Raw genomic sequence first — 20,193 nt, forward strand, 5'->3', positions numbered from 1 at the left:
ATGAAGCATAGCTTACAAAGAACTGGAGAAAGGAAGGGAGCCCAATAGTTGAAAGATAGTTTCAAACAATTCTGATCAAGGAATAGATAGTTCACAGTAGGAAACAATTGATTTTAAGAAAACAAATATGAAAATGTAAACAGTGCTTTGTTAAAATTAATCTGAATTAGAATGCGTAGCTGCTGGCTCCAATTAAGGTAAGTCAAGATGTGATTGGTGGAAATATTAGTTTAAGATTGGTGAAGCAACTTGGGTATTGAAGAAATGATATAAGGTTGGTTAACACATTTATGTAAGTTTGGGTAAGTGTCAGTATCCTATTCATTATTGTGTTAAAAATACCTACATTTATACAATCAAATCTACATGTGTAACTTGACATAGTGCACCATCTACTGTATATTTAACTATAGTCATTAATTGTTTACTGTGTATCTGACTTCTATCAAAGTAAGTATTCCTATTTGTGATTGTAACTGAATATTATCAATACCAAACTTTAGTCATGATCTTCAAAACTAATCATGAATATTGGACTCCATTAAATCTTTCAAAAATAGAGGTCATTATCCAACCTCCTTATTGATACACTTGTTTGTTTACCTGCTAATCTACTTTTAAACCATGAAACATATTCATAAACATCATAGACAATTTTTTTCAACTTAAGATGAGGAACAATCTAAAATATTTGTTCTGCAAATCATTTCTTTCAATGGGTTAATTTACTAATTCAGAATAATTATTATACCTATGTTTACATTCTTTGATTCAAACTTCAGGTTGAGAATGTCTCTGTCAAATTTGGTCATGAAGTCTGGAATATTGGTCTCATACTAATGACAGAAGGGAAAGACAGGTATTATAACCATTGCATGCAGTTTGTAGAAATAAACATACTTTATAACCATGGCAGCCTTTGTATGCTTCTACAATGTGAAATATAAGATCAATGTAAAAATTAATGCCAAATGATGCAGCACAATGGCAGGATCTGGAACTGCAGCTTATGTTTACAAATATGAGCTTACATCTGTATTCCACCAGCGGGGAGATCCTGATCTCTTTGATATGGTTGGAATGAGTTGTCACTTTCAGTTGTTTTTGAACCATTTAGTGAAAGTGGATAAATACTTGAGGTAGAAGAGGATATAGGATAATGGGGAAAGATCAGACATTGAGATTAGTTTAGGATGGAAAAGAACTTGCACAGAATTTGAGGACCAAATGTGATGTACTTTAAACTTCTGGGAGTAGAAATTCACCTTAATTTCATACCTTTCTTTAATGGAAAATTAAGGTTATAGAGAGATGACCTTTAGTCACAATTTCTTACTCCTGGTATGCTTTCCTTTATTGGTCAGAGTATTGAGTACAGGAGTTGGGAGGTCATGTTGCGGCTGTACAGGACATTGGTTAGGCCACTGTTGGAATATTGTGTGCAATTCTGGTCTCCTTTCTATCGGAAAGATGTTGTGAAACTTGAAAAGGTTCAGAAAAGATTTACAAAGTTGTTGCCAGGATTGGAGGATTTGAGCTATAGGGATAGGCTGAACAGGCTGGGGCTGTTTTCCCTGGAGCGTCGGAGGTTATAAACCTTATATAAATCTTATAAACCTTCTATAAACCTTATAGAGGTTTACAAAATTATGAGGGGCATGGATAGGATAAATAGACAAAGACTTTTCCCTGGGGTCAGGGAGTCCAGAACTAGAGGGCATAGGTTTAGGGTGAGAGGGTAAAGATATAAAAGAAACCTAAGGGGTAACCTTTTCACACAGAGGGCAGTACGTGTATGGAATGAGCTGCCAGAGGAAGTGGTGGAGGCTGGTACAATTGCAACATTTAAGAGACATTTGGATGGGTATATGAATAGGAAGGGTTTGGAGGGATATGGGCCGGGTGCTGGCAGGTGGGACTAGATTGGGTTGGGATATCTGGTTGGCATGGACAGGTTGGACCAAAGGGTCTGTTTCCATTCTGTACACCTCTATGACTCTCTGCCTGCATGGTACTGTCATGGTCAAAAAAGTACAGTCAGTAATTCCTATAGAATTCCTACATGAAATGTGCATTGGCACCGTCAATACGAAGATTAAGGCCCTAACTTCAGTTTCCGTATTCTGATGCAAACTTGACAAGTAAGTATTGAAGATTTGCAGAGTCTATGTTAAGTTAGCGACACAATACACATAGATGTTCTCGTCTTCTGTGATTTAACAGAACAATTTTCAAGGGACACCTGGTGGAAACATTCTGAAAATTAAGCAACCATTTTACTTTCAGTGGTAACCAGATTCTCCCTAGTCTGGTCACCTTCTGCTTTGGCTTCTGACCTATGAGTTACTAACAGCCGGCTTACTTTTTGAGCGGTCCGACATGGATAAAGTTCTTCATCAGGAATGAAGCTGGGAGCCTAGGGGTTGGAGCGATAAATGGGATGAGGGTGGGGTTGGGGGGTAGGTAGCTGAGAATGCGATAGGTGGATGGAGGTGGGGGTAATGGTGATTACCAGAGGGGAGGATGGAGCAGATAGGTGGGAAGGAAGATGGACAGGTAGGGGAGGACATGAGGCAGTGCCGAGTTGGAAGGTTGGATCTGGGATAAGGTGGGAGGAAGGGAAATGAGGAAACTGGTGAAATCCACATTAATGCCATGGGGTTGGAGGGTCCCGAGGTGGAAGATGAGCCATTCTTCCTTCAGTGTTGAGTGGTTAGGGACTGGCGATGGAGGTGGCCCAGGACATGCATGTCCTTAGCAGAGTGGGAGGGGGAGTTGAAGTGTTCGGCAATGGAGCAGTGGAGTTGGTTCATACTGGAGATGTTCTCTGAAGAGCTGTGCGAGGAGGCGTCCTGTCTCCCCCATGTAGAGGAGACCGCAAAGGGAGCAATGGATACAGTAAATGACCTGTGTGGAAATGCAGGTGAAATTTTGATGGATGTTAGAAGGCTGCTTTGGAGTTGTGGGGGGAGGTGTGGGTGCAGGTTTTGCAATCCTGTGGTGGCAAAGGAGGATGCCGGGAGAGGAGGCTGGAGGGTGGTGGAGTCACAGAGGGAATGGTCTTCACAGAAAGCAGATAGGAGTGGGAATGGAAATATATCTCTGGCGTGGGGTCCATTTCTAGGTGGCGTAATTGGCGAAGGATGATGTGGTGTATACGGAGGTTAGTGCAGTGGAAGATGAGGACCAGAGGGGTCTGTCCTTGTTGTGGTTGGAGGGGTGGGGTTTGATAGCAGAGGTGCAGGGCGTGGATGAGATGCGCTGGAGGGCATCATCAACCATATGGGAGGAGACGTTGCGGTCTTTAAAGAAGGAGACCATTTGGTGTGTTCTGTGGTGGAACTGGTCCTCCTGGAAGCAGATGCAGTGGAGGCAGAGGAATTGGGAATAAGGGATAGCATTTTTACAGGAGGCAGGATGGGAGGAGGTGCAGTCCAGGTAGCTGTGTGAGTAGGTGGGTTTGTAAAAGATGTCAGTATTGAGTTGGTCCCTGTTGATGGAGATGGAGAGGTCCAGGAGGGGAGGGAGGTGTCAGAGATGGTCCAGGTGAATTTAAGGTCGGGGTGGAATGTGTTGGTGAAGTTGATGAACTGTTTAACCTCATCACGGGAGCATGAGGTGGCACCGATACAGTCATCAATGTAACGGAGGAAAAGGTAGAGAATGGTGCCAGTGTATCTATGGAAGATGGACTGTTCTACGTAGCCAACAAACACACAGGCATAGCAGGGGCCCATGCGGGTGCCTATGGCTACCCCTTTCATCTGGAGGAAGTGGAGGATTCAAAGGAGAAATTATTGAGGGTGAGGACAGTTCAGCCAAACAAATGAGAGTGTCAGTGGAAGGCTACTGGTGGGGACGCCAGGAGAGGAAGAAATGGAAGGCTTGGAGGCCCTCATCATGGCGGATGGAGGTGTAGAGGGACTGGATCCCATGGTGAAAATGGGGCATTAGGGGTCAGGGAAACAAAAGTCTTGGAGGAGGTGGAGGATGTGGGTGGTGTCCCAAATGTATGTGGGAGTTTCTGGACCAGGGGGGCTAGGACAGTATCGAGATATGTGGAGATGAGTTCAGTGGGGCAGGAGCAGGCCGGGACGCTGAGTTGACCAGGGTGGTTAGGCTTGTGGATCTTGGGTAGGAGGTAGAACCAGGTGGTGCTGGGTTCTCGGATTATGAGATTAGAAACTATGGGGTGGGAGATCCCCTGAGGTGATGAGGTTGTGTACGGTCTGGGTGATGATGGTTTAGTGATGGGAGGTGAGGTCACAGTCAAGGGGGCAGTAGGAGGAAATGTCTTCAAGTTGGCACCTGGTTTCATCGGTGTAGAGGACAATCCACCAAACTACCACTGCATTCCTCCTTGTCCACTGGTTTCCTGATGGACGGCTTTTGCCTGAAACTTAGATTTTCCTGCTCTTTGGATGCTGCCTGACCTGCTGTGCCTTTCCAGCACCACACTAACCACACTCATCGCCAGTATCTGCAGCTGTCACTTTCCCCATATTTAAAGTTCTGATTAGCAAGCTGCCAGTTGATGTTTGCAACCCACCAGTTCCACTTTGGGTAAATTATTTCCACCAAATTCTAACATAGAAAAATATGTTAGGGGTATAACTGGGGTATAACAGATGTAGACGTCCCAGCACGAGAAAGGCTGGGGATGCAATTAAGTGTGAAAGTGACAGTTTATAAGAAGGTTGTTGGTGACAGGGAGGCAATAGCAAAACATAAGAGGTCAGAAAATTTAAAATATGGTGGAAAGATGGAAAAAAAAAGGCTTGTTAAAGTGTAGTTGGAATTACTTCCACTAAACTAATGTTGGGAGAGGAGGTGGAGTGTCAATGATATGTGATAATGAGATTTTCTACAAGATAGGATTGAGCCTATGTATTTCTGGATGAATTGGATTTTATGCAGTTGGGGTTCAGAAGGTTGGTAAGGAAAGCTTCAAAAGGCTAAAGTTTGAAGTTAATGAATGCACAGATGAAAGTTTTAATGATAAGGTTTTCTTGGAAATAAGTACTATTCTCAGTGTTTAGTGATTGCTTGCAGTGATAGGTCAGAAGTGAGGATCAAAGTTCAATTATGTTAACTTGAAACCACAGCTCACATTTTTTGTGGAGACTCTGCTGAGCTCTCAACATGGTGAACAGCATCCAGACAATGAGATCTCCCACAATACCAAGTTCAAATAAATCATTTTTTGCCTGATGCAAAAATCTTAAGCAGCAGTGTGCAAGTCACAAATTTATAGAGTACATGTAAATGCTTATGAAGAGTGAGTGAGGTCGATATAATTATCATGCTGTGAAGTTATTGAAATCTACAGCTTTTAAAGTTGAAAAGAAAACATGCTGCAGATGTCAGTGACAGTAAAATCAAAAGGCCTATTCTGGCAGCTTCATTACCTGTTTGCAGACACTTTTCTAAGGGATCTTTATGGATGCTTGGCTGACTTTGAAATGTTTGAATTGTCTTAATGTGGTTTCTCAGTTCACATTTTGATTGAAAGCTGACAAGGCTCTTAAAGGATTAGCTGACTTTGATGTCAGGTATAAACAGAAGTTTGCTTGCTATTATGATTAATAATCACTTAAGATTTAAAAGGTTTAAATGGACTTTGAAGAATTGGAGCATTGTTTATAATATCGTGTATGAAGTATTAGGCTTTTTTAGAATTTTATTTTATTTGATCTCAATATCTTTTCAGATCTTGCGGTATGGCCATGTTTGATACTGGGGAGTTTTCAGAGAGGACAGAAGGGATACGTGAGGATGGGAATGCTGCAAGTTTTGCCGTGAAAGGTATTGAGGCCATGGAGGAGGTTGGTGATGATGAAGGGTCTGAAGAGAATGTTGATGTATAAGCTTGGTCAAAATTTGAGAAACAATATGTTAGAAGTAATTACATTGGCCTACTATCCATAGTAAGTGACTGTTCAAAATAGTAATTTCGGAAACACAGCAAACTTTGTTTTAACTGGCACAATATGACCGGCACCCTTGATAAGCCACCATATGGCTGAAACACCAGAAGTTTACTGTATAATTGCGATCTCTGTGATATCCAAGTAGTCAGTTGAGTGAGAAGGCTCTCCACCAGTAAGTTTCATTTAAGGCAAAGTTGCATTATTATTTAAGTTGCATTATTATTATTTATTTACTATAACCGAAGTAAAACAGTGATGAGTATACCCCTTGCATTACACTTCAATTACTTTGTGTGTGTTTTACATTGTTTATGTGGACCACTTGATCAACTGGAATATTTGATCAGTCAGTACACACCTGATCCTGTAGGTGTTTGTTAATAAAATGTTGTAGTTAAGTGCTAGAGATGTACAGCACAGAAGCAGAACCTTAGGTCCAACTCGTCCATGCTGACCAGATATCCCAATCCAATCTAGTCCCATTTCCCTCTGAATCCTTCCTATTCATATACCTATCCAGATGCCTTTTAAATGTTGCAATTGTACCAGCCGCCACCACTTCATCTGGCAGCTCATTCCATACACGTACCACACTCTGCATGAAAAGGTTGCACCTTAGGTCTCTTTTATATCTTTCCCCCTCACTTTAATAGTATTAAACGTAGTAGTAGTAAATGTAAAAGATTCTCTTGGCATATGGGCACCATTGAACAAATATACCTTAAGTATCTTTATATGATACAGGGTCTAAAAGGTCACATTACAAACAAATGGGACATTGTCCTGGAGAACTGAGGCAGTCACTTTAAGCAGCCACCTTGGCATTCAGCCACTCCTTGCTCACTTATACGCTGCTTTTAGGAAAAGTGGTCTTGACTTCATCTTGCACTGGCCTGCCCAATTGAAGATTGAGCTATCTGGAAGCTGTCTTGGGTGTTTTTTGAGTGCTAGTTAATTTCCTAAGTCAAGCTGTCCGCCTTGGTTGTGCAATTCTGGGCCAAATGATGTGGTGCATTGCTAGACTGAGTCTGATTGATTTCTGGGAAGTTGGCAATCAGGGTATAGAGTGTGGAGCTCCTCGCAATGCTTCAGACTTGGCAATGTCACAAAACATTACAAAAATGCTGGGAATTGGATACTTCCAAAAACGTGTCATAAAATAGAGCTCACAATGAGATGGTAAATGGATGACTGAAGACAACAATCGATCTGGACATCAAATAAGACAACACTTACAGGAGCGGATAATTAAACTGGATTTCTGAACATTCTCATGCTTTAGAAGCATACTTGCATAAACGCAACCAGTGTGTATCCCTGTGACCAGAGGTTAGCGGTCTCTTCATGCACAAAAGGAATAATATTAAATAATAAATACCTGTCTGAAATCATGTGGTTTTGAATCTTTAAAAACACCAGATGCATACTTCCCATTTTTCACAAACAGAATTTTAGCTTCAAATGGATCGAGAACTTTAAACCTGCAGACAAAATTTGAAATCTGTTTCTTCGGAACAACTTCTGGAAATCTAACTTTTGTCCTCGTTTCTACTTTCTTGAAATCTTTTGACATGTTTACTTTTTTCCGAGCCGTGTTCTCATCCAGTATTGTTGAGGATGTGTAGAACTGTGGGCTGAAATTTGGAGGTTTCCTGTTCCATACACTGGGGGCTGGTACTGGTTTAGGGTGAACATTGGTTTTCCCTCTGGTCACAGCCAAGCTCTGCCTTGCAGCAAATTTGTTCTTTTGTGAAAATCCAAAAGAAGGTCCACTAAATAAAGTGATCTCCGGATCCATTTTCACTCTGTTTGTCACTCCTGGTTCACTGACTTCCCTTGGATAAGCACATGCAGAATGAAGGATAGCAATGAAATCCTACTTTAAAAGGAAAGAGATGTTAGGAGTAAATAAAAAAAAGTTGTTAGATTGCAGTAGGGATATCCAAATATTCACTGGAACTTTGTTAGCTGTAGGTGTTCCATGAAAACTCCCTCCAGAAATACTCACATTATATCCTTACATATGCAACAGCATTACCCCATAACTAGCCCTATTGTGCAGCTATGTGGTTATACTGTGAATACTATGGTTAACATTACTTGATACTAGATTCATGCAAAGATCACCAAGTTTTCTACGCATGGGATTTCTGAGGGTCTGGGTGTATGGATCCCACTGTTCCTAGATGGGTACTGCTGTGATGATCTGCCTCACTTATGTAGTTGCCCAGTTAATCTGACTTCTTGTAAGTATTCCTTGCCTCAATTCCGCCAGCTTATGTAAAGTAGGACTCAAACTAGGGAAGTTATTCTGCAGCACTGAAATCCGAGGTCTTTGAAACAGTAAGCCTTTCATGGAAATACAGAATGTAACGTGGAGCGGGAGTGGGGCTGTCTGGATTAAGAATAAAGTTTTTCAACCCCAAGGCATGGTCAAAATTCGGAACAATCTCAGTTGAGTAGTGGCCTTTAAACAATGTGTTTCTCACTTTCTGGTTGCCAAACTGTGCAATTTAAACAGCATTCTATTGGCAAACCTCAGTATCCTGAATGGTGAAACCAAGCTGTGCTAACTCTGTTGTTTGGAAATGGCTATCAATGTAGGCAGACACTCCTCCAGCCCATCCTGAAACTGAAATAATTTCTGCCAGACTGCTTCATCAGCCCAATACTGGTTTAAATGGAACCTTCTGAAATTACCATCCCTAAAGTGGGGAAAGTCCTGATTTACACATCCTCTACCCCCAACCAATCAATTTCAACATCAGTATGTCTCCAAGGGAAGCATTTTCCAACTACAACTGTTCTGTTAAGATTCATGGCGTTTCATCTGCCATGGCTTGGTGTGACATTTCTCCAATGAATCTTGTGCTCTTCACCTCATGAATTATCCAACTGACCTGCTGTGGCCTTTCTCAAGGAATCACGTAGCTGGGGAACTGGAAGTACTTACCGCTGTTGGCATTGTCCAATGTTCACACCACCGGGACCCTATTCAAAGACCAACAGCACACCATTTCAGATGCTGTAAGCCAGGACGGTGGTGGCATGGTGGCACAGTGGTTAACACTGTTGCCTCACAGTGCCAGAGACCCGGATTCAATTCCCGCCTCAGGCGACTCTCTGTGTGGAGTTTGCACATTCTCCCTGTGAGTGTGCTCCAGTTTCCTCCCACAGTCCAAAAATGTGCAGGTTAGGTGAATTGGCCATGCTAAATTGCCTGTAGTGTTAGGTGAAGGGGTAAATGTAGGGGAATGGGTCTGGGTGGGTTGCGCTTTGGTGGGTTGGTGTGGACTTGTTGGGCCGAAGGGCCTGTTTCCACACTGTAAATAATGTAATCTAAGGACCTGCCCCTCACTCTATGCTGCTCAGCTATTTTTACTGAGGAAAGGAATGTTTGCTCCCCACTTTGTGGACAGGGACGTGAGGTATTTGTGGAGGGAGTTGTGAAGGCAAAAACTGCTTTTTTCCAACTATGCACCATAGAAGGCTACAATATGAGACCAAGCCAACTGAGAAACCAATTTTCAGACCAGATCAATGTTCTGTGCAGGTTGAAGTGGAACATCCAACATTGCAGGAGAAAAGTCAATGATCTCTGTGCTGAGGCAGACTAAATATTCATGCTGCTACCTCACAGGGCCACCACTCATTCTAACCCTTACTTTGAATTTGCATTTTACCAAGACTCATATACTCTCAGTCCTGCATGCACATGTGTACTCAGTGGCTTTCACCCAACTTTTTCTCACAAACTACTTATCCTTCCTGTCCTCAGTGCTACTTATTCACTCACATCACCACTTCTCCTGCTCATGCATCACCACTAACTGCTCTTCCATCTACTCCTATTACATTCAATCCTTCCTCTTATCAAATTGCATGAAAAGCATGCCCAACCCTGGAACTTATGTCTCAACAGATACCTGGTGGATCTATCCTTGGACTTAAGGAAACAGATCCCCAGGTTCTAGTCAGACCAAGTGCCTGATTAACCATAGCCAACCCTAAACTGGAACTGGGCAATCCAAATGGACAGATTGTGGTAATAGCCTCTGAATGTCTGTGGATTTCCTTCATCCCACTAAGGACTGTTCATCTTCAACTTTCACACATGGCTGTTTGTTTGAAGCACATGCAATGTGTTGCTATGCAAATTACTGACACGGTGGTTAGCACTGCTGCCTCACAGAGTGAGAGATCCGGGTTTGATTCCAACCTTGGGTGACTGTCTGTGTGGGTTTCCTCTGGGTGCTCTGGTTTCCTTCCACAGACCAAAGATGTGCAGGCTCGGTGGATTAGCCATGGGAAATGTGGGTTTATGGGGATGAGGCTGGTTCTTAGTGGGATGCTCTTCAGAGGGTCAGTGCAGACTCGATGGGCCAAATGGTCTCTTTCCACACTGTAGTGATTCTATGCTGCTGATGGAACATAGCGTAATACAACGACACACGTACTTCCTGAAAAGCAAAGGAAGTCACAGAGGCTGGCAGCCTTGAGGTAAGAGGCAAACTGATTGAGTTCTACGAAAACAATCTTAAGTAGACAGAAGCTAGCAGACAGCCTTCAATGAAATGCAAAGCGAGTGAGCACTAAGAAAGTAAAATGAGAGTCATAAGGTGCATCTTGAGTTAATGCATTTACAAAGTTGAGTGGAAAGCAGAAGTACGCAAGTCATAGGTATTCCTAAGCTCCACAGTAATATACTGAAGAATGAAGTGGTGTTTTCAGGTTGAGAGCAGCCTTGATGGTGTGGTTTGTTGATGGTAACTTGCACTGATGTAGTGTCAAAGAGGTCGGTTGCCATGGACCATGCAGGGACATTGTTCTGAAAAATAGTTGAATAATAGCTGGGACAAACTGTAGGCACCAGTCAGGCACCCGGTCTGATTAACATGTTGGAAATTTGTGCCATCTAGTTTTCGTGACATGCAAATACATGGAAATTATGCAACCATCACCCAGTGAGATTCTGTGATTTAAAAGTTGAAGGGAAACTTGGAGTCGTTCTCAACATTGAGAATCAATTTTTTTTTTCATTTTCACTATGATTTCCCACCTTTCTTAACATTAATCACACCACTCCAGGGAAAGAATCATTTTATCACACAAAAGAATGTGGTTTCTGCCAGCAGAGGGTGACACTTCAGAATGTAGAATTGGACACACTGTACAACACCACCACCTGCTGTGATTCCATTGTAACTCCATTAAGACAGGTAAAAATGTGAATTCTAAAGAAGAAAAAAGATAAGTAAACAGCGTTCAGACTTTCCATATCTCTCAAGTGGACTGGGAGTGGGGATAAAAGGGTCTTTTTCAGAATGGCAACTGGTGACAAATGGTGTTCTGCAAGGCTCCATGTTGGTATCACCACTTGTCACTTTATACATTAATGATCCAGATGAAGGAATTGAGGGCATTCTCATTAAGTTTGCAGATGATACAAAGATAGGTAGAAGGACAGGTAATATTGTGGAGGTGTGGAGGCTGCAGAAGGATTTGGACAGGTTAGGAGAGTGAGCAAAGGAGTGACAGATGGAGTACAAAATGAGAGAGTGTGAGCTCATGCACTTTGGTAGGTAGAATAGAGGCATGGACTATTTTCTAAATGGGGAGAAAATGCAGAAGTCTGAAGTGCAAAGAGACTTGAGAGTTTGAGTCCAGGATTCTCTCGAGGTAAACTTGCAGGTTGAGTCAGTAGTTAGGAAGGCAAATGCAATGTTGGTATTTATTTTGAGAGGACTTGAACATAAAAGCAGGATGCACTTCTGAGGTTCTATAAGGCTGTGATCAGACCACCTTTGGAGTATAATGCAGAGTTTTGGGCCCCATATCTCAGGAAAAAATGTACTGGTCCTGGAACATATTCAGAGGAGGCTCATGAGAATGGTCCTAGGAATGAAAGGCTTAACATATGAGGAACATTTGAGGACTCTGGGTCTATACTTGATGGAGTTTAGAAGGATGAGGAGTGATCTACTGAATGGCCTGGACAGACTGGATTTTGGGAAGATGTTTCCATTGGTAGGAGAGACTAGGACCCCGGAGGGTATGGCTTTAAGGGAAAGGAAAGATCTTTTAGTACAGTGATAAGAAGAAACTTCTTCATCCAGAGAGTGGCGAATCTATGGAATTCACTGCCACCGAAGGCTGTGGAGGCCAGGTCATTGAATATATTTAAGACTGAGATAAATAGGTTCTTGATCGTCAAGGGGATCAAGGGTTAAGGGCAGAAAGTGGGAGAATGGGGTTGAGAAACTTACCAGATATGATTGAATGGCAGAGCAGACTTGAAGGGATGTTTGGCCTAATTTCTGCTCCTATGTCTTATAGTCTTATGGATGAAAAAGGAATGATTTAAAAGGCAGAGCTTAAAGTTTGCAGGAAGACCAGAGAAAATTAGCTGCCCATAAAATGAATATTGTTATCCAAGAGAATTGACTTATTGTGGATCCCAGGCTGTATTTAATGATATCAAGGATTATAACTTCCACTGGCAAGGTTAATGCGCAAGAATAAGGCCTGGGTGACAAATAAACTGCTAGCACAGTTAGAATCCCTGCCAACATACTCTGGGTTATGTTGCAATTTCAGGTGGATTACTCCTCCGGCACTTCTTTTTTAAGAAAAAAGGGAACTCCACATTTCTGACAGGACATTCCACTCAGGACACCCTCAGAAATATGGAGCTTCCATTTTGACAGCTCTTTGTCAGGACAGAACCATCACAGGAAGGAAAACCATGTCCCCCTTTCGCAGCAATCAACCAACTTATTCAGAAATTTAAAGGGCCAGGATACTCACATTAACAGCTACTGCCAAAAGGTAAGCACATAAGGTAAATGTGATGTTAGAATGTTGGCAGAGTAGGGTGTCAGATGTCAAATATACTCAATAGCTTGGCCTCCACAGCCTTCTGTGGCAGTGAATTACATAGGGTGTAAACTAAGTGGGATGCCCAGTGGGTAGAGTTCCAGGTGCAAGGTTACCAGTTCAGTAGGGTACCAGCTGGGGAGAGGGGAGCTGGTGAGATGTTTTGATGCCAGGTGAACAGGGTGCCAGGTAAGTAAGCTGTCAGTTTGGTCAGGTGTGAGAGGTGAAAAGGGAGCATCTAGTTTTATATTAATTCATGGGGTAGAGTCATATAGATGTGCAGCATGGAAACAGACCTTTCGGTCCAACCCGTCCATGCCGACCAGATATCCCAACTCAATCTAGTCCCACCTGCCAGCACCTGGCCCATAATCCTCCAAACCCTTCCTACTCATATACCCATCGAAATGCATTTTAAATGTTGTAATTGTACCAGCCTCTACCACATCCTCTAGCAGCTCATTCCATACATGTACCACCCTCTGCATGAAAAAGTTACCCCTTAGGTCTCTTTTATAACTTTCCCCTCTCACCCTAAATCTATGCCCTCTAATTCTGGACTCTCCCACACCAGGAAAAAGACTTTGTCTATTTATCCTATCCATGCCCCTCATAATTTTGTAATCCTCTATAAGGTCAACCCTCAGCCTCCGACGCTCCAGGGAAAACAACCCCAGCCTGTTCAGCCTCTCCCCATAGCTCAATCCTCCAACCCAGGCAACATCCTTGTAAATCTTTTCTGAACCCTTTCAAGTTTCACAACATCTTTCTGATAGGAAGGAGACCAGAATTACACAAGTAACCTGTAGATTTAAACAATGTAAATCAAAAAGAGCAAAAAAAAACCTTCAGATGATGGAAACAAAGCAGGAAATTTTTGAAGTGCATTATTGGAGGCAGGAAGGGGCTAGTAATCCAGAGCAAGAGCCTAATACTCAGGGGACACTGGCTCGAATCCCATTCAGGGGAGATAGTGATGTTTGAATCCAATAAAAAAAGGTCATTAACAATAAAATAATCTGGTCTAATGCTGACCACGTACCCATATAAAAACTCATCTGGTTCACTAAAATCCTTTAGAGATGGAAATCTACTGTTGTTATCCAGACTTCCTACATGTGACTCCTGACCCACAGCAATGTGGTTAACTCTTAACTGCCCTTTGAAACAGCCCAGTAAGTCAATCAGTTCCAGGGCAATTAGGGATGGGAACCAAATGCCAACCTTGCTAGTGACGCCCACATCCCATGTAAGAATGAAAAGAAACTCAATGAGCAAGTTAGCACCTGTGAGGAGAATGGATGAAAATGAAGCATTCTAGGCTTGTACTTTTACAGCATGTTTCATGGCTGCAGGACACCTCTATAAATTAATATTAGAAATACAAACTTTACACCATCCTGTTGTATGGAGGGCTTTCCCTTTTTTAGTAAGTTCATTAACAAGAACTTCAACTTTTAGATCTGGTCTATCCTTTTCAATTACTATTTTAAATCTAATAGAATTATGGTAGCTGGCCCCAAAGTGCTCCCCCACTGACACCTCAGTCAACTGCCCTGCCTTATTTCCCAAGAGTAGGTCAAGTTTTGTACCTTCTCGAGTAGGTACATTCACATACTGAATCAAAAAACTTTCTTGTACACACTTAACAAATTCCTCTCCATCTAAATCCTTAACACTATGGTAGTCTCAGTCTATGTTTGGAAAGTTAAAATCCTGTCCAATAACCACCCTATTGCTCTTACAGATAGTTGAGATCTCCTTATAGTTTGCTTCACAATTTCCCTCTGACTATTAGCGGGTCTATAATACAATCCCAATAAGGTGATCATCCCTTTCTTATTTCTCAATTCCATCCAAATAATTTTCTTGGATGTATTTCCAGGAATATCCTCCCTCAGCACAGCTGTAATGCCATCTGTTATCAAAAATGCCACTCCCCCTCCTCTCTTTCCTCCCTTTCTATCCTTCCTGTAGCATTTGTATCCTGGAACGTTAAGCTGCCAGTCCTGCCCATCCTGAGCCATGTTCATGTAATTGCTATGATATCCCAGTCCCATATTCCTAACCATGCCCTGAGTTCATCTGCCTTCCCTGTTAGGCCGCTTGCATTGAAATGCAGTTTAATTTATTAGCCCTACCTTGTCCCTGCCTGCCCTGACTGTTTGGCTCGCTTCTGTTCTCAACTGTACCAGTCTCAGATTGATCTCTTTCCTCACTATCTTCCTAGGGCCCACACCCTCCCTCCCCACCTTACTAGTTTAAATCCTCCCGAGCAGCTCTAGCAAATCTCCCTGCCAGTATATTAGTCCCCTTCCAATTTAGGTGCAAACCGTCCTTCTTATACTGGTCACTTCTACCGCAAAAGAGATTCCAATGGCCTAAAAATGTGAATCTTTCTCCCATACGCCAGCTCCTCAGCCATGCATTCATCTGCTCTATCCTCCTATTCCTGCCCTCATTAGCTCGCAGCACTGGGAGTAATCCAGATATTACTACTCTCGAGGACCTCCTTTTTAAATTCCTGCCGAACTTTCTGTAATCTCCCTTCAGAATCTCAACCTTTTCCCTTCCTATGTCATTGGTTCCAATGCGGACAATCACCTCTTGCTGGCCTCTCTCCCCCTTGAGAACATTCTGCACCCTCTCTGAGACATCCTTGATCCTGGCACTAGGGAAGTAACACACCGTTCTGATTTTTCACTGCTGGCCACAGAAACATCTGTCTGTACCTTGGACTAGAAAATCCCCTAACACAATTGATTTCTTGGAAGCCGACGTATCTCTCATTGCATTAGAGACAGTCTCAATACCAGAAACTTGGCTGTTCGTGCTACGTTCCCCTGAGAATCCATCACCCCCTACATTTTCCAAAACAGCATACCTGTTTGAAATGGGTATAGCCACTGAAAGCTCCTGCAGTAGCTGCCTACATCTCTTACCTTTCCTGGAGTTAACCCATCTATGTGACTGTATCTGAGACTTCACCCCCTTCCTATAACTGCCATCCATCACATACTGTGGCTGTTGCAAATTCCTCATCGCTTCTAATTGTCTCTCCAACTGATCCATTCGATCTGATAAGATTCACAGCCAACAGCATTTATTGCAGATATAATCCGCAGTAACCCTTAAACTCTCTTTAAACTCCCACATCTGACAAGAAGCACATATTACTCTACTAAAGGCAATTTTTGCTCCTTCACAATCTATAGACCCAGAAAATAACACCACCTTATTCCTCTACAAAACACTGCCCCAGGTTAAATTAATAGTTATGGCTTATATTTTAAATTTAATCAAGAGACATTTCTTAAAAAACATATAATCAAGAAAGAACCCACTCTACTCACTACTGCAGACTTAAAAACAATACACTTATCTGCTTCTGTGCTGTGAACTTTGCCCAAACAGGTTCGTCCAAGATCAATCGTGAATTTTACTGTTTGTTAATTTTCCCAGACACACTCCAATATCCAACGATACATGAATTCAAACAGCAAAGGCAGTAACTGTGCAGGCTCACTGCTGTGTCAGTTTTTTTTTCTCTCTCTCCTGTACTGATCTCACCATGTGCTTCCTTTGTCTGTTCTTTTCCCTTTTAAAACTGTTGTTGTTTTGACTTTTTTTCCCATAGTTCCAAAACAATGCAACAGCATATAAAACAGTAATTGCTGCTCCTGGAATTTGAGGAAATCACTTCCAACATCTAAAATACCTCAATAAAGGAGCAGCTGTTACAGCCAGAAATTCTTCCTGTCCTCCATTTTGGATTACCCAGAATCCTCAATGATTCACTCATTCATGCATCGCTAGCTATGCCAGCATTTATTGCCCATGCCTAATTGCCTAGAGAGAAATTTAAGAGTCAACCACACTCTGGAGTTCTGGAGTCACATTAAGCCAGACCAGGTAAGGACAGATGTTACCTTCCCTAACGGACATTCAGTGTTCAGGGTAAGTCAGGATGGGATGGAGAAATCAGATCCAGCAGTCGGGGTGGGTTGAGAGGTTGGAGTTCGGGGGAGTAGGTGTTGGATCACGGCAGCAGTAGTGGTTGGGTTGGCTCCAATTTGGGAGAGGAGTGGCTGGGTCAGGTCAGCTGGAAGGTTCCAGTCCAACAACAGTGCTAGACAAGGAGATTGAGTCCAGTGGTAGAGACAGAGTGTGCTGGTCCCACGGAGTCAAGGTTTGATGTGCATCAAAGCAGAAGTGTGGGAGAAGCTGAATCCTACAGTTGGGATGCGGTAGTTGGTCCCCACGGGGCTGGGGTCAGATTCCAAGAAGGAGGGGTCTGGGTTGTGAGTGAGGTCAGTGTAGGGTCCATTAAATAGTTCTTTAGGAGTCCTACTCTGTATTCAAGAATTTAACTGTAACTATTGTACTTAATTTCATCAGAACCTTTCAAAGTCTCCAGCTTTTATGAACAGTTTCAGAAGGTTCCAGGTTTGGAGGAATTAGCCAGTCAGAAATTTTAATTTCCTGGGCAAGTCCTTTGGAGAGTGCTCTCATGGAAATTCCGCAGTGTCCTTATTCCTAACTCCAATCTATGGCCACTTCTGGAGGAGGGTTGTAAGGGGTGGAAAGGATGCTTCCCTCGTGGGAGAATCGAGAACAATGCTCACTGTTTAAAAATCACTGGTTGCCCTTTTAAAACAGAAAGGTGGAGACATCTTTCTCACCGTTGTTGGAACATTCTTCTCCAAAAGAGAGTGAAAGCAGAGTCATTGAATATCTCTGAGGCATAGATAGATAGATTCATGATAAATCAGTGGATGAAAGGCTACTGGGGGTAGGCAGTAACATGGAGTAGTCTGATCAGCCATAACTTTATTGAAGATAGAGCAGGTTAAAGGGAACAAGTGGCCTATCCTATTCCTAATTCATATGTCCGCACGTTCATTTATGCCTGGGTGATGAAAGCAAACTGTTTCTACAGATTCTTTTTGCTGTAGAATCTACATCACAGCCATTTTACATGGGAAAATCTAATCATAAGGATTTGCAGAGGACCATAGACATTTTGGGATGAGGAAGATTGAAGCTGCTAGTTGCTTTACACAATTATTGTGTAACAGAAACTCCACCAGCAGGTGGTGATGGTGTGGGAGGTCACTGATCAGGATGGCTGGAGCAGTTGTGCTAGACCTCCACCTGCAGATGGTGCTAGTGAGGGAGGGTGCCACGCACACTAACTGGAACAGCTGAGTGGATTGTCTGGGTGTGCCTTTTGGGGCAAGAGCTCTGATGAAGCAAGTATCAGACAGATAAAGGATTTCTTCAACCAGAGGTTAACCACGTGCTTGATTCCTTGGACATATTGCATCTGCTTTATTTATCATTGATTTCCTTTCATGATTGTGGTGACTCAAGAATTCCTGCGTCATGATATTTGGGACATCTGTGTGTTTAAGTTTCATGTTACTTTTTTTGTTTATAGTTAGCAGGATTCCACAGGATGGGGTTAGACAGTGCCCGGATAAGGCAAAGTAGAGGGTAGAGGAGTTGAAAATGACAATATCCATGAAGGAACACTAAAGCTACTCCAGTATCATCATTGGAGCCTCGAGCACTGATGCAAGGAATTTCAGGGCAAACCCAGGAAGAGGCTCCCCATGTCTGTTCTCTAGATGCTGTGGAGGAAGGAAGTAGTATCCCAACCAGTGATTCTACTAGCTGATGTGGAATTATAGAATCCCTACTGTGCAGTTAGAGGCCATTTGGCCCACTAAGTCTGCACCAAGCCTCTGAAGAGCATCCACACAAACTCATCCCTTTCCCACCCTTTGCCCATAACCCCACATTTACTAAAGCTAATCAACCTAGCCTATATATCCCTGGACACTCTGAGGTAAATTAACATGGCTAACCCCTCTAACATACACATCGTTGGTCTGTGGGAGGAAACTGGTGCACCTGGCAGAAACCTATGCAGACACAAAGAGTACATGCAAACCTCACCCACTCACTTGTGGTTAGAATTGAACCCAAGTCCCAGGTGCTCCAAGCTGGACAGATTCAGGGTAATACCGGAAACACCTAATGATCCAGTGACAGGTGAATGAATTGAGGATGCAAGCTTGATTATAACATCTATAAGCCTCACTCTGAGTGAAAAGACCACTTTCGTGATGTAACATCACTGTGGGAAAGCCTGTCAGGAAATTCAGAGAAGTGGTACTGATCTTTTAAGAAGCCCAGAGCTGATCTTTCAGATATTGACAAGGGATTTTGGCTCAACATTAGCTTGGCACAGTTTCAGCAGAGTACAAACAGCTGAAGGGACGACCTGGTCTCTGTGTCCCTGGAGCTGGTGAAATTGTTTGTCACATCATCATCCTGTGACTCGCCCAGGGACAGAGAGCTGAAGGAACACCCAGCAGCAATGGGACTGCCCAGGTGGAGTTGAGGAGGATTAAGGGTAACAAAACTCAATTGTCTTTCTTTGACGAATAGGATGACATCATCCAGGTCAGATCACAGGAGAAGAGCAGATTCCAAGACCACGAAAGAGGCTACAATCAGGGAGATGACTCTCAGTGCAGATGTGGATGTAGATCTCAGACTGAAGAGACAGATGGAACAGATAACTTCACAGCAACCACAGATCCTGTCCTTGCTGTCCTAGCTCCACGGTAAGCCTGATGACAGATCCCAGTCGTGGAATGCTCTAAAGAAGAGTTGGAATTGTGACTGGACTGGGCACTTCAAATGAGCCTGCCCTCAGCAACCACTGCCATCAGGCACAGAGACACCACCCAGAGCAAAGCTCTTCCCGTCAGGCATTAAACTATTTGGGCTGCCTGCTGAGAGAAGGACGTGAGGACTGCAGCTGCTGGAGATCAGATTTAAAAATTGTGGCGCTGGAAAAGCGCAGCAGGTCAGGCAGCATCCGAGAAGAAGGCGAATTGATGTTTCGACCAGGCCCTTCACCAACAATGTGACCAAGGCAGGGTGAACTTCCTTCTGCTCAAGGCTCAGTCCGATGTACAGCAATGGGAACGTGCTTACAATGAGTATGAAACTTACCAAGATAGAAAGATAATGCCTAACTGAGACAGGAGAGGAGGTGTCAAACATTGCTAACCAGTTTGGCAATCTTGCTGAGAAGTTAAAGCTCATTGATGTCCCCTCCATCATCCAGGCCTCTGCTTCACAGTGGTCAGTATCCTCTTTCATGTAACTTTGCAGATGACACCAAAATTGGAGGTGTAGTGGACAGCGAAGAGGGTTACCTCAGATTACAGCAGGATCTGGACCAGATGGGCCAATGGGCTGAGAAGTGGCAGATGGAATTTAATTCAGATAAATGCGAGGTGCTGCATTTTGGGAAAGCAAATCTTAGCAGGACTTATACACTTAATGGTAAGGTCCTAGGGAGTGTTGC

General features: G+C 43.0%; 1 protein-coding gene across 1 annotated transcript in view; it reads right to left on the reverse strand.

The window, feature by feature from the left end:
• Positions 1-20,193, reverse strand: part of si:dkey-30e9.6 (uncharacterized protein LOC564083 homolog) — a 36,885-nt gene that overhangs the window by 11,521 nt on the left and 5,171 nt on the right. The window contains exons 2-3 of the mRNA XM_043689847.1: positions 7,309-7,806; positions 752-836 (exon numbers count right to left, since the gene is read on the reverse strand). Coding sequence (XP_043545782.1) covers positions 752-836; positions 7,309-7,728 — 505 coding nt within the window. The 5' untranslated portion in view covers positions 7,729-7,806. The remainder of the gene's footprint in view (positions 1-751; positions 837-7,308; positions 7,807-20,193) is intronic.

This window comes from Chiloscyllium plagiosum, chromosome 5 (genome assembly GCF_004010195.1).
Source record: "Chiloscyllium plagiosum isolate BGI_BamShark_2017 chromosome 5, ASM401019v2, whole genome shotgun sequence".
Classification (NCBI taxonomy): domain Eukaryota; kingdom Metazoa; phylum Chordata; class Chondrichthyes; order Orectolobiformes; family Hemiscylliidae; genus Chiloscyllium; species Chiloscyllium plagiosum.